Source organism: Eurosta solidaginis, chromosome 5 (assembly GCF_040869045.1).
Source record: "Eurosta solidaginis isolate ZX-2024a chromosome 5, ASM4086904v1, whole genome shotgun sequence".
Taxonomy (NCBI): Eukaryota; Metazoa; Arthropoda; class Insecta; order Diptera; family Tephritidae; genus Eurosta; species Eurosta solidaginis.
Genome location: NC_090323.1, coordinates 263,700,096 through 263,717,376, shown reverse-complemented (window position 1 = coordinate 263,717,376; position 17,281 = coordinate 263,700,096). Strand labels below are relative to the sequence as shown.

General features: G+C 36.3%; 1 protein-coding gene across 3 annotated transcripts in view; it reads left to right on the top strand.

The window, feature by feature from the left end:
• LOC137251748 (uncharacterized protein DDB_G0282951-like) overlaps positions 1 to 17,281 on the top strand; it is a 146,922-nt gene that overhangs the window by 54,154 nt on the left and 75,487 nt on the right. Inside the window, exons 3-4 of one of the 3 annotated variants that reach the window (XR_010953335.1) lie at positions 13,442 to 13,602; positions 13,667 to 14,186. The exons of 1 other annotated variant lie outside the window; for it this stretch is intronic. Coding sequence is in view for 1 of the 2 variants with exons in the window: in XM_067786555.1 (XP_067642656.1) it covers positions 13,442 to 13,452 (11 nt within the window). In the remaining variant the exon portion in view is untranslated. Of the gene's footprint in view, positions 1 to 13,441; positions 14,187 to 17,281 lie in introns of those variants that run through there. One more of the 3 variants, XM_067786555.1, reaches the window with a different exon arrangement.

The following is a 17,281-nucleotide window of genomic DNA, read 5'->3' as shown; positions in this document are numbered from 1 at the left end:
GTACTCTCTCCTTGGGCGTGATCCTAACTACCGCCGTCATTACTACCGCCGTTAGCACCTCTTAGCGAGAGCCACCGTCGTCTTCACCATCTCAGCCACCGCTTAGCTAGCACTCTATCTCACTCTCTCTGTGGAGAGCCGTCGTCCTTGGGTTACACTATATTGTCAGCAACACTACCTAGTGAACATCTCTCTCTCTCTCTCTCTCTCTCTCTCTCCTGGATTCAAGGTTGTGGATATTTTAGCCTGAGAGCCGCGTGTGTGTGCGTGTTCGAAATCAACACTAATTTACTGTGTATTTATTTAGGTGGGGGAAGTGGGACCTCCATCCGACTCTGGATTGACTTGAGCATACCTCAGCCTTTGACCAAACCCACCTCATAGTGTTAATGAGTATTTTGAAAGGGAGTGGGTCTTAGCTCTATAGGTGGGCGCCTTTTCGAGATATCGCCATAAAGGTGGACCAGGGGTGACTCTAGAATTTGTTTGTACGATATGGGTATCAAATGAAAGGTGTTAATGAGTATTTTAAAAAGGCGTGGGCCTTAGTTCTATAGGTGGACGCCTTTTCGGAATATCGTTATAAAGGTGGACCAAGGTTGACTCTAGAATGCTTTTGTACAATATGGGTATAGAACGAAAGGTGCTAATAAGTATTTTAAAAGGGGATGGGCCTTAGTTCTATGGTTGGACGCCCTTTCGGGTTGTCGCCATAAACGTGGACCACGGGTGACTATAGAATGCGTTTGTACAATATGGGTATCAAATGAAAGGTGTTAATGAGTATTTTAAAAGGGAGTGGGCCTTAGTTCTATAGGTGGACACCCTTTCGAGATATCGCCATAAAGGTGGACCAGGGGTGACTCTATAATGTGTTTGTACAATATGGATATCAAATTAAAGGTATTAATGGGGGTTTTAAAAGGGAGTGGTGGTAGTTGTATATGTGAAGTCGTTTTCGAGATATCGACCAAAATGTGGACCAGGGTGACCCAGAACATCATCTGTCGGGTACCGCTAATTTATTTATATATGTAATACCACGAACAGTTATCCTTCCAAGATTCCAAGGGCTTTTGATTTCGCCCTGCAAAACTTTTTCATTTTCTTCTACTTAATATGGTAGGTGTCACACCCATTTTACAAAGTTTTTTTCTAAAGTTATATTTTGCTCCAATAGACCAATCCAATTACCATGTTTCATCCCTTTTTTCGTATTTGGTATATTATAGCATTTTTTTCATTTTTAGTAGTTTTCGATATCGAAAAAATGGGCGTGGTCATAGTCGGATTTCAGCCATTTTTTACACCAATACAAAGTGAGTTCAGATAAGTACGTGAACTGAGTTTAGTAAAGATATATCGATTTTTGCTCAAGTTATCGTGTTAACGGCCGAGCGGAAGGACAGACGGTCGACTATGTATAAAAACTGGGCGTGGCTTCAATCGATTTCGCCCTTTTTCACAGAAAACAGTTATCATCCTAGAATCTAAGCCTCTACCAAATTTCACAAGGAATGATAATGTTTTGTTCGACATATGGCATTAAAAGTATCCTAGACAAATTAAATGAAAAAGGGCGGAGCCACGCCCATTTTGAAAATTTCTTTTATTTTTGTATTTTTTTGCACCATATCATTACTGGAGTTGAATGTTGACATAGTTTACTTTTATACTGTAAAGATATTAACTTTTCTTTTAAAATTTGACTTTAAAAAATTTTTTTTTTAAAAAGTGGGCGTGGTCGTTCTCCGATTTTGCAAATTTTTATTAAGCATAGATATAGTAATAAGAGTAACGTTCCTGCCAAATTTCATCATGATATCTTCAACGACTGCCAAATTACAGCTTGCAAAACTTCTAAATTACCTTCTTTTAAAAGTGGGCGGTTCCACGCCCATTGTCCAAAATTTTACTAGTTTTCTATTCTGCGTCATAAGTTCAACTAACCTACCGTGTTTCATCGCTTTATCCGTATTTGGTAAAGAATTATCGCACTTTTTCGATTTTTCGAAATTTTCGATATCGAAAAAGTGGGCGTGGTTATTGTCCGATATCGTTCATTTTAAATAGAGATCTGAGATGAGTGCCCAGGAACCTACATACCAAATTTCATCAAGATACCTCAAAATTTACTCAAGTTATCGTGTTAACGGACGGACGGACGGACGGACGGCCATGGCTCAATCGAATTTTTTTTTCGATACTGATGATTTTGAATTGTGGAAGTCTATATCTATCTCGATTCCTTTATACCTGTACAACCAACCGTTATCCAATCAAAGTTAATATACTATGTGAGCTCTGCTCAACTGAGTATAAAAAGGACGTTTTTTATTATTTTATAAGATTCGTTCGCGTGAGTGAAAATTCGTAAAAACTTGAACAAAATGTTACCAATTTTGGAAACATCCTGTTCGTTCAAACAAAACTTTTGCAACAAGAGAGCGCAATTTTGCATTTCGCTTGGAGGAAAAGTTGCAAAATTGTACCCGATAAATAGGTGTCCTAGTATCGCATAATTTCTTGCAGTGTTATGCACATTAAATTCAAAAAAGGTTTTTTTTGTACTGATAACTGAAAAACTATTTTTTTGTTGTTTTCCCAATTTGTGTGTTTTTTCGATTTGGTGGTTTTCTTATTTTGGTGTTTTTTTTTTTAAGCAAGGAGCACCATCGTCATAAGTACAAAGTAGAGAGCGCAGTGAGCGTAGAATTCTCTTTGAAATTTGCTCATGCATTCACCATTGTTCGCTGTTGAAATGACCTGTAAGATCAGTTGTGTTAACATAAAAATCAGTTAGATTGATTAGGAATCTATAAATTTTACAAAATTTTGTTAACTGTTGAAATGTCTGAAGTAATTTGCTCGCTTGACAAAGAACTCGGTCGAATTCACCATAATTCGATGAATTTCACCGAATCTCCGTTAAGTCAAGAACAACAGAACAGATTTGTTGATTTTACTAGCACCATTTCTTTCAGTTTATTCAATTTTGATAAGCTTTCAATTAACAAGCATATAATTTTACATACATACATATACACGAGAGAGTTATTCCTTCTAAATTGGAGATGTTTTAAATGATCAGTATTCATTATAAAAAGGACGTGAGTATGAAGTTCGCGCGAAACTCGACGCGCGAGCTCACAGGTGTACGTCTAGAAAGCTAATGTTTCAAGCTTAACTAGAGCTCATATTGGGATTGAAGTAACATAACATAACAGTTAACTTTACCAGAAACAAATTATTTGTTGGTTCTTGAGAAGAGCTTCATTGACTTCTAAGCGGTGAAAACCAATACTAAACAGTCGTTATTTAATTTATTTATTGCATTCATATCAGCTTGTAAAAGGACGGGTTACAGATGTGCCATCAGTTTTTTATTGACCTATCATCGGTATCTGCTTTACAACAAACCGATGACGAATAAGCGACACTCCGATAACAAATTGATAGTTTTTCGCAGTCATGTCGACAATTTTTGATGAAAAAAAATAACTCTTCAATAGCAAATCGACAACTTTTTGATAATTTTTAGACATAACTTCGTTATAATATACCTATACATTTTTTATGCATAAACGATTGCTTTTCTATATAAAATTTAGATTATTTTCTATAACAAAAGGACAAATTTTAACATATCGATAACTTCTCGAAAAATAATCGATAATTTTCCATAATAAACATATAGATTTTCCATTAAAAAGTGATAACTCAACAATAAAAAAGCGGTAGCTCATTGATAACATTTGTTATCGTTGGCAAATTTATAACAATTAGATAACAAATCGATAACACGCCCGTACCTCATCTATGACAAACCTAAAAAAACCGATAATTCGTCAACAAAAAATGAACAACACGCCCACTACCCGTCAATAATTTACCGATAACTTATCAGCAGCACATTGATAACACGTCTTACCTTGCATTAATTTGGTGTCTAATTTCGGTCAAATCTGCTCTACAACGTACATTGTCCCCACATTACGCCACAGAGTAGTGACTACACTTACCCTTACATTCTGTATTATACAGCATACCAATGTCGTATGCATACTTACTCTATGCTTACATTTTGTATTCCCCCATATATCAAACTACATTCAAAGACTAGACTTAAATTTAACTGAACAGTAATTGAAGATCTACATGATCACAGTACAGCTCACGATCGCGTTATTAATTAATCACAATCTCATACCCAAACATTACCCTTCAAAAAACGCGATTACTCCATAAATAGTGTAAGGAATACTCCTTTGGGAGTATAGGAGTGTTCCAAAACTAATCTGTATTCATACAAATAATGTGCTCCAATTAACATTGCGATGTCCTAGGAGAGGAGTAGGTGATCCCACTCTCGCTTTGTTTGTGAGTATTACATAGAGTACATACGTGAGAGTACTTCCCAAAGTACTTTCACTGTAGTACTCCATGGATCACCCACAGAGGATCATATGCCAAAATACTAAAAAGGAATTGTGTTGTCGGAAAGAATCATCGGAGTGAATTAATTTAAAATTAAAGTAAATGAAGAGGGGCAATACAACTTTTATATTTTATACTACGAATATTCTTATGTTATTTAGCATTTCCGTGAATAAAGAAACTAATATTTCTCTATACTATAGTATGTATACATAAAACCAGTGCGCTGTTGAATTTTATCAGAGTTGCCATAGAAAATTTTATCATCACTTATTGGTATGCAATATTTTACTTTTGGCAACTATGTTCGATCGTCATCGTGTTGTGATCACGGTCATTAAAAAACGAGCAATGATCGGCTGATGGTGGTCCGCAAACGCATTGCAAAGGAGTATTGTTAGAGTACTCCAACATGAAGAAAATGGAACACATAATCCAAAAATTTTTGCAGGGTATTCTCGTTATAGCATAACAACTAGTTGCGCCAATATGAATTAAGCAGTCTGTGATTTATTATGCTACTATTTACTGTTCGTTGTCGCAGTTTGCTGCGAGTAAGCGCTATTTAGTCGCAGCAAAAAGCACATCCTCATTGGCTTATATTATTGCAGCTTTTATATATGAGTGTTTATTTAATTAATGAAATAATTTAATTGTTACATTTTAAAGTTAATGCGTCAAAGTATCAATTGAAAGATAAAAAAGTAATAAAGAAGAATATAAAGAATGTTCTGGCAACACAGTTGCCAGATGTATATATAAATAATTTATTGTCGTGGCGCTGCCATCTCGTTTCATACATAACATTTTTCCCTCCTCTGCAAGGGCTAAGGTGAGTATCCGACAGGTTCCCTTCTCTGTCTGGTTGATCGCCGTGGAATTTGAGGTATCCTACTTGTTTCGGGTGTTGTATGCGGTGTCCATGTAGGAGTTTGCCCTATTGTACTATTGGCCGAAGCAAAGCCTTCAAAATCTTCCGATCCCCACGATTCGTTTTGCGCCGTTTCAGTAACCACCGGTTGAGTTATTGCTTCAGTGCTATCTACTTCAGCTGATGCCTCAGTTTCATTAGTGTTGTCTTTGGTTGACAGCCTCGCCTTGTAATAATCAACTTCCCTAGCTGTTTTATCAGGTCCAACTGGGGCTTTGCGTATTTGGTCCACATGCCGTTTTACACTTTTCCCATTGAAGAGTATTTCATAGTGCAGATCACCTAGACGTGCGTTTATGGTTCCCCTGAGCCACTTACAAATTCGTGGATTTCCAGACAAAAAGTAAACATTTTGATTTGGTTCAAACTCTGTACTTGTACTTTACGTATTGCTTCTCTTCTATCTTCTTTGAAATTTCCTCTGGTCGAATCAGATTCAACCTTGTGCGCAACTGTAGCCCCATAAATAGTAGTGCTGATGATGACCCTTTGGTTGCATGCGGTGCGTTTTTGTATTGCCTCAAAAATTCATTCAAATTTGTCTCTAATGAACTCCTCGTAGTACCCATCGCTTTCAATCCTTTCTTGACTGTTTGTACGCTACGCTCTGCTTGTCCGTTAGTTGCTGGGTGATACGGCGCTGAATATTTGTGATATTTAACACCAACTGCTGTGAGAAAATTGTTAAATTCTGCAGAAGTGAAATTTGTTCCATTATCAGAAACGACAGTTAGCGGCACCCCGTAAGCCGCAAACACTTCGACTAACTACGCAATTGTCGCCGTTGCTATTATATATTTAGTAACTCTCACCTCTAACCACTTACTGTATGCGTCAGCAGTTTTTTTTTGATATTTTGGTGGAATAACAACACGATGTTCGAACGTCAAACATCCGGAGGACAACTTATAATTGACTTCTGGGGATTTGTACCCTGCCCTTTTCAAGCCCTGGCCACTTTCCATGTGATTTAATGCGATTTAGTGTCGTTTCCAAAACTATCAGTAGCTGCTCTAAGTTTTCAACAAACACCAAGATATCATCAAAAAAATTTAAAACATTTGGGACTCGCTGTAACACAGTCTCCATGTTTCTTTGCCAGATAGCTGGAATATTTGCTGCTCCATATACCGCACGAGTAAGTCGTATTAACCCATCAATACATGCGCAAACTCATCGTCAATTGTTAAATGCATATATGCATCTCTTATATCTAAGTGACAAAATATTGTAGCGTTTTTCATTTTATTAAACAAATCTTCTGCTTTTGGAATCGGGTGTTCGTCGCTGATCATTTTTGAATTGAGAGTGGGCTTATAATTACCGGTAATGCGAATACCCCCATTCTTTTTTGCTACTACGTGTGTTGTTGAGGCCCATTCTGAATGCTCCACTCTCTTGTAAAAACCTGACTAAATTTTACGATCTATTTCCTGGGCATACTCCTCTCTCAGCGCCATCGGTACATCGCGCGCTCGCGCGAAAACTGGTGTTGCTCCAGCTTTGAGCTTTACTTTTGCAGGTGGCCCACTCAACTTCCCAGCTGTCGTACTGACGATGTCCTCAAAACGTGTAATGAGATGTTGCATTCGCGTTTGTTGGGTTATTGATAGTTTTGGTGCTGCTGAATTTATAGTATTGATTCGGTTAGACGATGAAAACAGTTCAGTGAAGTTTATTTCTCGTGCGAATTGCGATATCCATTCTCGGCCGCAAAGTGTATCACAATCTCCTTGAACGACATACAAATTAAGTCGTCGTGAAGTTTTCTCCATTGTCGCAATTACTACGACCCATCCAATGCAGTTCACCTTGTGGCCCGTATAGCTTGTAAATCGTCGATCTGTCTTTAACAACCTAAAATTTGGTTTAATCGAACGCAACGTTTTGCAATTCATTACTGCACATGGTGCACCCGTATCTAATTCCATCTGAATTTGTTTCCCATCTATATATATAGGAACCATTTTTCTATCTACTGCATTGCATGCATTAACACTGTTTAGTTTTTGCACTGATTCACATTCATCCTCTGAAATCTGATCTAATTTGGTCTTACACACTTTGGCGATGTGGCCCACTCTTCCACATGCAAAGCATTTGGAATTGTTAAATTTGCAGACTTTTCTAAGGTGCTGCCCCCCACATCCGTAACAATTGGACCCTTTCTCTTTTGCCCTCTGCATCGGTTCTTCGCCACTCGGGTTTTTCGAATTACTATTTCTTTTTGTTTTAACTGGTGCGTATCCCAGTTTATACGTTGGCTCGCTTGTTTGTATCACCTCTGTGCACTTTAGGTCTGTTGTGGCGTTTTGTGTTAATTCGATTGTATGCGCAATTTCGTATGCTTCAGCAAAATTTTTTGGTTTCTTTGCAATAACGCCATTACAAATAACTCGTGATTCTACGCCATACAACAATTGCTCTAGTAGCATTCTATCTAAGAATTCTTCATACTCACAGTGTACAGCCGCTTCTCTTAACCGAAGTGCGAACTTGCAAATCGGCTCTCCCTTTTCTTGTTTGTTTTGCCGGAACTTGATACTTTCTGCATACTTATTCCTACAGCCATCAAAATGGCGAATCAAGATATTTTTTATTTCGCTGTAGTTGAGCGAGTCTGGTGTTCTTGGGCTAAAAAGAATTTTTAGCGCTGTATTAAGCTCTGCCCCCATGTGTACACGTACGAACTTGTGCTGTTCCGCTTCTGGAACTTTGCTCAACTGTAATGCCCAATCTACACGTGTGAAATAATCCTATACTGAGGATTTATCTTCCGATTTGTATTCCGTAATACTAAACGGTGGCCGCAGCATTCTGTGCAGCCTCCTCCACAGCTCCTCGGATTGCTCCTGCTAGCACATCCAACACTGTTTTTAAATCCTCCGGTGTAAGGCTCATATTTAAATACACTTCTGACACCACTTTTATATATGAGTATTTATTTAATTAATGAAATAAGTTAATTGTTACATTTTAAAGGTAATGCGTCAAAGTATCAATTGAAAGATAAAAAAGTAATAAAGAAGAAGATAAAGAATGTTCTGGCAACACAGTTGCCAGATGTATATATAAATAATTTATTGTCGTGGCGCTGCCATCTCGTTTCATACATAACAGCAGCTAATTCTTTTTAAGCGGGAAACTGTGATGCCCATCATTGGTAAGGGTGATTGGGAACGGAACGCAAATGCCGTCCCATACAGTCAGTTGCAGCGCTTTTTCTTTCTAGCTGTTGGTGCAAATTTCCGTGGTATTAACTTTGCATTGAGAAAATAACAGGTACACGAATATTTGACAGCTCTAGTCTTCACTTTATTTAAATAATTTGGCTCCAGTATTAGCGCGGATGGTTCTGGCTAAAGTTCCAGTTATGGATCTGCTTTCAGAGCTGTTTGAATTCGCTGCCTGGCTCGATTTCAGTATTAGTTCCAGTTTCTTTCCGTCTGAAGTTTCAGTTCTAGTTACCCTTTCGGTTTTCATTCCAATCTAAGTTCCGATATCAGGATTAGTTCAGATTTCGATTTCAGCTGGAGCTCTCTTCTGTCTTCATTTTTGAAGCCGCGATCTTTCGCCTTCAATATTGGTTTCGATTTTGGTCCCGGCTCTGGTTCAGTAATTGCTTTTTAATTCAATTCATAGTCAAGTTCAGCTCATCGTTCTACTTTCAATTTTGAAATTATTCTTGGTTTCAACTTTATTAGAAGCTCCCATTTTGGTCGCTTTCCAAGATTGGTCGCTTTAAAAAGGAATAACACAAATAAGCATACATGCATACAAAAAACATTTTTGGCAAACTCTTAATTAGCATGACATCATTTGATTACTCAATTCCAAATAAAGTTGTATTACAAATTGACAGTTTTAGTTGTTACACAAAACTAGTCAATGTAACGGCAGTGCATCACCAAACAACATTACGTATGTACTTTTAAATCACTCGCTAAAATTTAAGTCATTTTTCTTTCGATTCGTGTAATTCAACCACATAACTCGGCCAATCAATTTTTTTGTTGAATATAATACGATTTTTTTGGACGTAGAAATACTCTTTGAAGGACTACAACTGACACCTTTATGAGTTTGGCAAGCGCAAACAGGATATGCAAATAAGCTATAGGCAGTTAAAAGCTTAAATGAGGTCAATAATGCTAATAAAATTTAGCCATAAAGCAACACTTTGTATAATTAAATTAATAAACGTAAATTTTTTATTTTCATGGTATGATTTTATTACTGAAAATAGTGCAAAAAATCGGAAATGTCAATTAAGAATCGTAGCCCACCATTTAATTTGGGTGACTTCGTAACTCTGATGTTTACGAAATTTTTTTTTAATGCGCTATAAGCTCTTGTCACATATGTACATATGTATGTGTTTAAATGTGCACCCTACAGTAAAATTATGAACCTGCCCCAAATGAACACAGTTTTAGACATTGCGTTCGTTGGATAATTGAAGGTAGGAATGTAACAAAGCGCTTATTTCGATTCCGATGCGTGGGAGCTTCCGACTCCAATTTCGATTCATGCTGTTTGGAATTATAGGTTTAATTGAAAATACTATTGAGCTTATGCATATGATGTGAAAACAACTTTGTTTACGGTATAGGTGAATCCCAAATGTAAGCGCAAGATGTAAATGTAAGCGTAAGCGTGAGCGTGATGTGTAATTTTGGTATAATACTGCATGGAGTACTAGAGAATGTATAAGTGTAGGCTTTGTGTGTGATATTGGGATCCTGTATGAAGAACGAAGGTACGTGGTAGAGTTCTTATGAGCGATATTACACAGCTACTCAAGGCAAACATGTCAGCTAGGGGATATATGCCCCAACGGGATAGATGCCCCATATTCTAAAAACCTAATTTAACTGACTCGTGACTAAAAATCAATTACATAGGTAGGAGCCACAGTCTACTCGCATTTTAGCTACCAAAGGGCATTCGTGAAGTAAGGAGCCGTTCAGTTGTTGTGTGGTATTATTTTCACAATGAAGTTAAAAAACACGTAAAAGTTTTAACGGTTGGTATTTTGCGCTGTACAACTTTATAATTAGTAATACATTCCAATATATTTATTATTGCCTCAATATATTGGTTCATTGAGGTTGTATACAGGTGTAAATATATATGTTTTTGTTTATAATTTATTTTAAAAATACGTGGGGATCTGTCCCTATTAAAAAGGACAGTTGCCCCTAAGGGCATGTATCCCTCAAAATATCGCATATGGAGTAAGTATATATTTTTGTAATATTTTTAGAGCCTGAAATATTTTTTATATATTTACATATACTAAAATTCGAACTTCTTACAGATTTCAGCAAAACGATGCCGAGAAAATACTAAAGAAAAGAAGCATTGTGACCTCGAGCAAGTCATTGGACTACGGAAATCCTTCAGGCAGCGTTAAATTAAATGGTCAAAAACTATTGCACAAGGTGTTGTAAATTAAAAGCACTATCAGGCTGAACTTCAATTAAATTGGATAAAATAATGATTTTATTTATATTTATTTTTAGGTTAATATAAAAATGTATGTGCAATGTGCATTTTGACACTTAAAATGAATTTTTATACCAATTTTTTTTTTTGTAGAATAAACGCTTGTAAAATTTAATTTAATAAAAAATATAACTATACATTTTAACCCTTAAGAATTTATTTTTCATTTAAGCTATGAGGTGGGTTTTGTCTAAGGCTGGGGTAACGCTCAGTCAATCCAGAGTGAAGTAAAGGTCCCACAAACCCCTACTGAATAAAAACACAATATTTATGTGTTACACGGATAAAAATAAGTCATTAATTTTCCATGAACACCGTTCATAAACATTCTGCCCTTGGTTTTATGAATAAGTTCATTGATTTTAATGAATTTTTCACAAATTAAATTAATAATTTCATAGAAATTTATGAAAATGCTCATAAAGGTAATGGATGCAAATTCATGAAGTAGTCTTAGAACCAAATTCAGTTTTTATGCTTTATGAACAATGTTTATGAATGCTTTTCATAAACTTCTATGAAATTATCCATTGAGTTTATGAAACATTTCATAAAATCAAAGAATTTATTCATACAACTGATGGTGTTAGTATTGCCAATAAATTCTTTTGTGCAAATAATCCGGGTAAAGTTGCAAATCCCGCCGTGTTTAGGCTGCAGAACTACACAAAAGTGGGAAACTTTTCAAAAGTTGACACCACTGAATTTCGCATCATCAGTTGTTGAGTAAAAAAAGGTAAAATAGAACTGCATAAATTTGTTTGTGAAATAAAATGATCTGTGCTTTGTGTAAGAAGAAATATGAAAGTATTGACAGTTTTGTTCGACATTTGAATAGAATTCACTTACTTTCCAGCGACAGACCACGGTGCCAATTTTGCCACCAATTATTTGGCTGTGTTATTATTTATAAAAGGCGCAAGCATTTCATTTTGTTTTGTGCAAGGCGAATCCATACCAGGTGGTGGCAAAGCGAATTCAACCAATTCGCCGTACTGAAGAATGTCAAGTCAAAAGAAAATTTTAATCGATTTCGATTAACTGACATTTTGTTGTACAAGGCTTTGTATGGAAAATTATCAAGAAGAAGCAATCAGCTGATGGGATGACACCACCTGTAATGAATTCGCCTTGGTTTTGTGATTCTGAAGCCGGCGAAAATAGCAATTCATCAACAACGACATCCATATGTCACTTCAAATTAGCCACTGCTTAGAAGGTGAAATTCTGGAAATTTTCCCAATCGAGAAATTAACAGCCCAATTCTAAATAAAAATTCCTTGTGAGTTTTTTCACTTCTCCCTTTCCTCCTATTCTGAACAATGTTCGAAAAAGCGGAAACCGGTTATTGGAGAAAAGTAGGTATTATGAAAGTGAGGGAGAGGGAGATTTCTCTGCCATTTCATAGGAGTTTTTTCACTAGTTAAATTAAAGGGAATGCATCAAAATAGTTAAAGGAAATTGATTGTTTTAAGAAAGAACACTTATTTGTACAAATTTCTGCTAAATTATGTATTTACATTCTACCACAATATTCTCACTGTTAATAAAACAATTACTACAACCACAATATTCTATATTTTAAGTCGAAAAATATATCATAAGCAACGGAAGAGCTCTTCGCATACTTGATGCAGCCATCCAGAAATTGCGCAAGGATTTTTTAAGAAAGCTTAAATAGATTTTGGCATATGCCGAAAGGCGAACTCAACTCGACTTGGCCGCCAGAAAATTGCTTTGCAGAATGAATGCAGGCAACTCCGGCGGATTTGTGTTTTCCCACCGGTCTTCTTCTTATGCTCCTCTGTTGATGTTGCTGTGACACCAATTCATTACTCATTTCAGTGAATACCACATGAAATGCAATAATGTGCATTGTTTATACCTTATATCTTAATTTCAAACAAGTTGGCAACAATAATTAAACTATACAAATTTTTAAACAAAATAAGAAATGCGCAACGAAATTTCAATTGAAAAAACATCTGACTTCGAAAATTCGAAATTCCTATTCCCCAATTATTCTTCTCCCTAGGAGAAAAGAATTGGAGGAATTTTTCCGCGGGAATAAAAAAATCCGCGAGAACAAAATTCCTCGCGAATATTTAGAATTGGTCTGTAAGTTTCTATCGAACCGAAAAGAGAGGAAAACTGTAAACCAAATTTTTCAACATGAAAAAAAGCATCGAAAGCTACAGTTCGGAGGCTAAACAGCATCGTATGAATTCTCCAGAGGTTCAGGAAAACGGTTGGTGTTGCAGTATATTACCGAATTTTTTGTTTATTTAATTTTTATTTGATTTCAAGTTCCGGAAATTGGTGCTGAAGAAATGGTTCAGCGTGTGAGGTTCAACAATTTTACTGCGGAGGAGTTTCAAAACGTTTGGCAAGCTTACGCCAATTATAGAATAAATCAATCCCAAACAAAATTTTAAAACATACACCAAATATTTCGCGAGTGGCCAGAATATAAGAAACTTGATGGTTATCGTCTGGTGAATAAATCTTAAATCATAGGTCTTGTGTTTGCAATTTACTAACAAAAACTTTAAATGTTTTTTTCAGATCGATCTTGATTTCGCAGTAATGTTCCCAAATACCCACAATTTTCGTAGCTGTCAACAAGAACTATTGGTTATTTCATTTTCTGTAGAATCCTGGAGTTTTGAAAGACAGTTCAACAAAATTTATAATCAATTCCATTTCGGAGAAAGATTTAGAAAAGGGTATTTCTTAAGAGGATGCATAATATACACACATATACATAAAACACAATTTTTAATTTTTTAGACCAAACACAATTTGTTTTCAAAACTTTGTGGTGCCTTCACGGATATCTTTATCCTACAGTCAAAGTAGTCAGCAAAACGAACGCTGGCAAAAAAGATATCTGCAGATTCATAGGAGTCGTTTGCTTTCGTTGGACAAACTCTTCAACAACTCGAGGATCATATACATTTTTTGAAGCAACGCGGTGAGAGCATTCAGCCTCTAATTTTAGTACTGGGCGACAAAAATTATGGAAAATTCGATCAGTTTTTCCTATACTTGGATGATACCAAAATATTATTTACGAACTTTCATCGATGCGTCGATGTATGTTTTATATCATTCCACTTATTTAATGTTGAGTATCCTAAAGCGAGTACTACTTTTTGGACATTTATGCAAACATATTTTTATAAATTTACTAAATCACGCGGAAAAATAACCCCCAAGATCAATATTTTGATTCAAGAGCTTGAAGAGTGAAACTACTTTATTCCATAGTAATAGTCTTGTAAAAATTGAGCACCCTTATTGAAATATCTTTCTTGGCACTTATAAACAAATTTTTAAGCTATGGATTAAAGGAGACTTATTTTATACATTTAGTTTTTATTAATTATTGAACCCTCAGTATTGAAAAAATACATTTAAATCTACGAATAAATTCATATACAATATGAATATGTTCATGAAGATCTACGGATAAATTCAAAAAATTTATGAAAAATGTCATTAAATTTTATGAACCCGTTCATAATATTTTTATGAACAGCGTTCGCTAATTTCTTTCATAATCATAAATAACGTTCATAAATTTTACATCGATCATTAAGTTATTATGATTTTGTTCGTTGGCACGTTTTTAATGAATGTTTTCATTGAAATTAATGTACAAATTCATTAAATTTATGAACGTTTGCGCTCCGTGTACGAACACACGCACACACAGGTGGAGGTATTAGGCGGGCAGCAGCTTTTCGTCGCAAGATGGTGAGGAGGCGGAGCGGAGGCTAATGGTCGTCGGTGCAGAGGAGGTATCGGCAGGACGGTTGAACTGTGGTGGGGTACCGGAGGGATTGGTACGACGGTATGGAAGCAGCGGTTTAACGGCGGTAGGATGGCGGACGGCCAACAGTCGTCGCAGCTGCGTCGATATGTCGATCGGTAGTCTTCGGCAGGATCGATAGTCGGCGGGGTCGGTCACCTGGGAAAGAGACTGCGAGAACTCGGGTTAGTGCTGGTTTCATGGCTGAACACCCCCGCCTCCCTACTTGCACACTAGGGCGCGTAAGGGGGGCAACGTTGTACCAGCCGAGACACCGTGGGTCGACCCGTGGGTGGAGGGGACCTTAGTGCACCTTAACGGCACAGCGTTAGACCCTAGTGCGCACGCATCGGCTCACGGCCGTGATCAGAGGTGCGGAGAGGGGTTCGTGCGGTCGGCGAATCATTCCTTACCAGACCAGGACGACGGAGGGAAGGGTAGTCCGTAGACACCACTCGCGTCGTCCAGCCCAGGTGAAGGGTGACTCGCGCCATGACAGCGCCTCCTTCCGCTCAGTCCGAGCTGCGGGGGAGGTCGTATTTGGTCATTGGGGCGGCGGGCCGCTTAAAATCAGGGTGGGCGACGGAGGGAAGGATAGTCCAAAGACACTACTCGCGTCGTCCAGCCTCGGTGGAGGGTGACCGCGCCGTGACAGCGCCCCCTTTCACTCAGCTAGCTAGCTGGAGTGGCAATTTTGTCTTTAAAAAGACAACCACTCCCGCTGGCTCACCTGCGAGGACTGAATTGCAAAATGCAAATTCGCTGTTTTTATACGGGCTGTGCCGCAAACTGCTGGAGAAATAAATACACCACTATTGTGATTGTCTCGTGTGGTGATTTGCTGACGAAACACACCATTGGCCATTTACCATATGGTGGTTGTATTGTTGCCGCCCGCCATCTGAAGTGTGATTGTTGGCTATGCTATAGAAAAAGAAGTACAGGGGGATTCAGGCTTAAGTGAAAAAGGGAAGTACAGGGGGGGTTATGTTATTGTAACGCTACGTACAAAGCAAAAGCTTTATTTTAACTATGACCATTAGTTTGATATTAACATTATCTTCTAATGATAATAATTAAAAGATTAAAAAAACACAAAACGTTTTCTTTATTATGGTTTTGTAGTAAGAGTAGAACTACCTTGCATTTGGTTTAGTTTTTTCGGTTACATGGTATAAGGGGCATATATCCCTCTCAATATTTGCAAGGTGGGGCAACTATCCATACAGGTAGGCATCTATCCCAAAAAAAAAAGGTTTCACGAAAAGCAAATTTTTTCAAAAGCTGTGTATAACAGGATAAAAAATAATAATAACAATTCAAGTTAAAAATTGAACTAGGTACATTAATACAAATTATTGGTATAAAATTTATATTTTTAAAATTAGAAGGCTTTTCCAAAAAGTGGAGCATCTATCCCGGTTTTACCCTACGTATAAATAAAATTTTCTGAGCATATATACAATTTTTTGTGCTCACAAGTGGTCGAACAGATTTTTACACTGATGTTATATAAAGAGCCAGAGCAAACATGAGCAAATACGTTATACAAAATATGTAAACCAAAATCTAACGTGGTTAGGTTGACAGGTTTAAGTTGAAATTAGTCACTTTTTAGTGTCTTCCTGGTTGTAACGTCTTTGTACATTATTCTGTTAGATTTATATGAAATAGTAATGGCACAATGAAAAAAATTATTAAACTAAACGAAATAAAAAAATTTTATAAAAAAATCTACTGAAAAAAATAAGTAAAATAAAATAATATGGAATGAATGATTGATTGAAAAAATAAACTAAAGTAAAACAAAATAAAATAAAAAAATAACATTAATTTAAATAAAACAAAATAAAATTTAACTAAATTAAATAAAGTAAAATAAAATAAAATTCAAGTCAATTCAATTAAACTAAATTAAATTAAATTAAATTAAAGTAAGTTCATTTAATTTAAATATAATAAAATAAAAAAATAAAAAAAAATTAATAAAATATGTCGTCGGAAGCGTATGGATTTGTTATCGATTTCTTATCGGGTTTTTACCAATTTTTTATTGGCACATTCTCGATTTGCTAACGACGACTTATTGGTTTGTTTTAATAAGACACATATAAACCTTCAAGTTCAGATTTCTGTGTGGTAAACTTACTTCCATTACATCCGTAGTGAAAGGAATTGTTTGGCTATAGAGCTGCAACGAAAAGTGATTCAAATGATTTAGCTCTGCACTACACAATTTTCAGTTGTAAATGAGAAAGCATCATTTGAGCACGTGATATGAAAATGAGAAAGTGCAATTTGAAATTAAGATTTGTAAATTGTAAATGATATTAGTCAGTTGGAAATTAGAGAGCGTCAAATGTAAATGCGAAAGCGTTTTATGGAATTGAGAATAGTCAATTGCTAATGCAACAGCATCACTTCGGTATGATAATAGTCACTTGTAAATGAGAATAGTCAATTGTAAATGCGAAAGCAGATCCCAACTAATTGCTTAAATAACTTAAAACCATGGTTAGCTTTTAGGATGGTATTTAACCACTACTTACTTCACTAAAATAACACTTGGTATTAATAAGGGAGATTGTAGT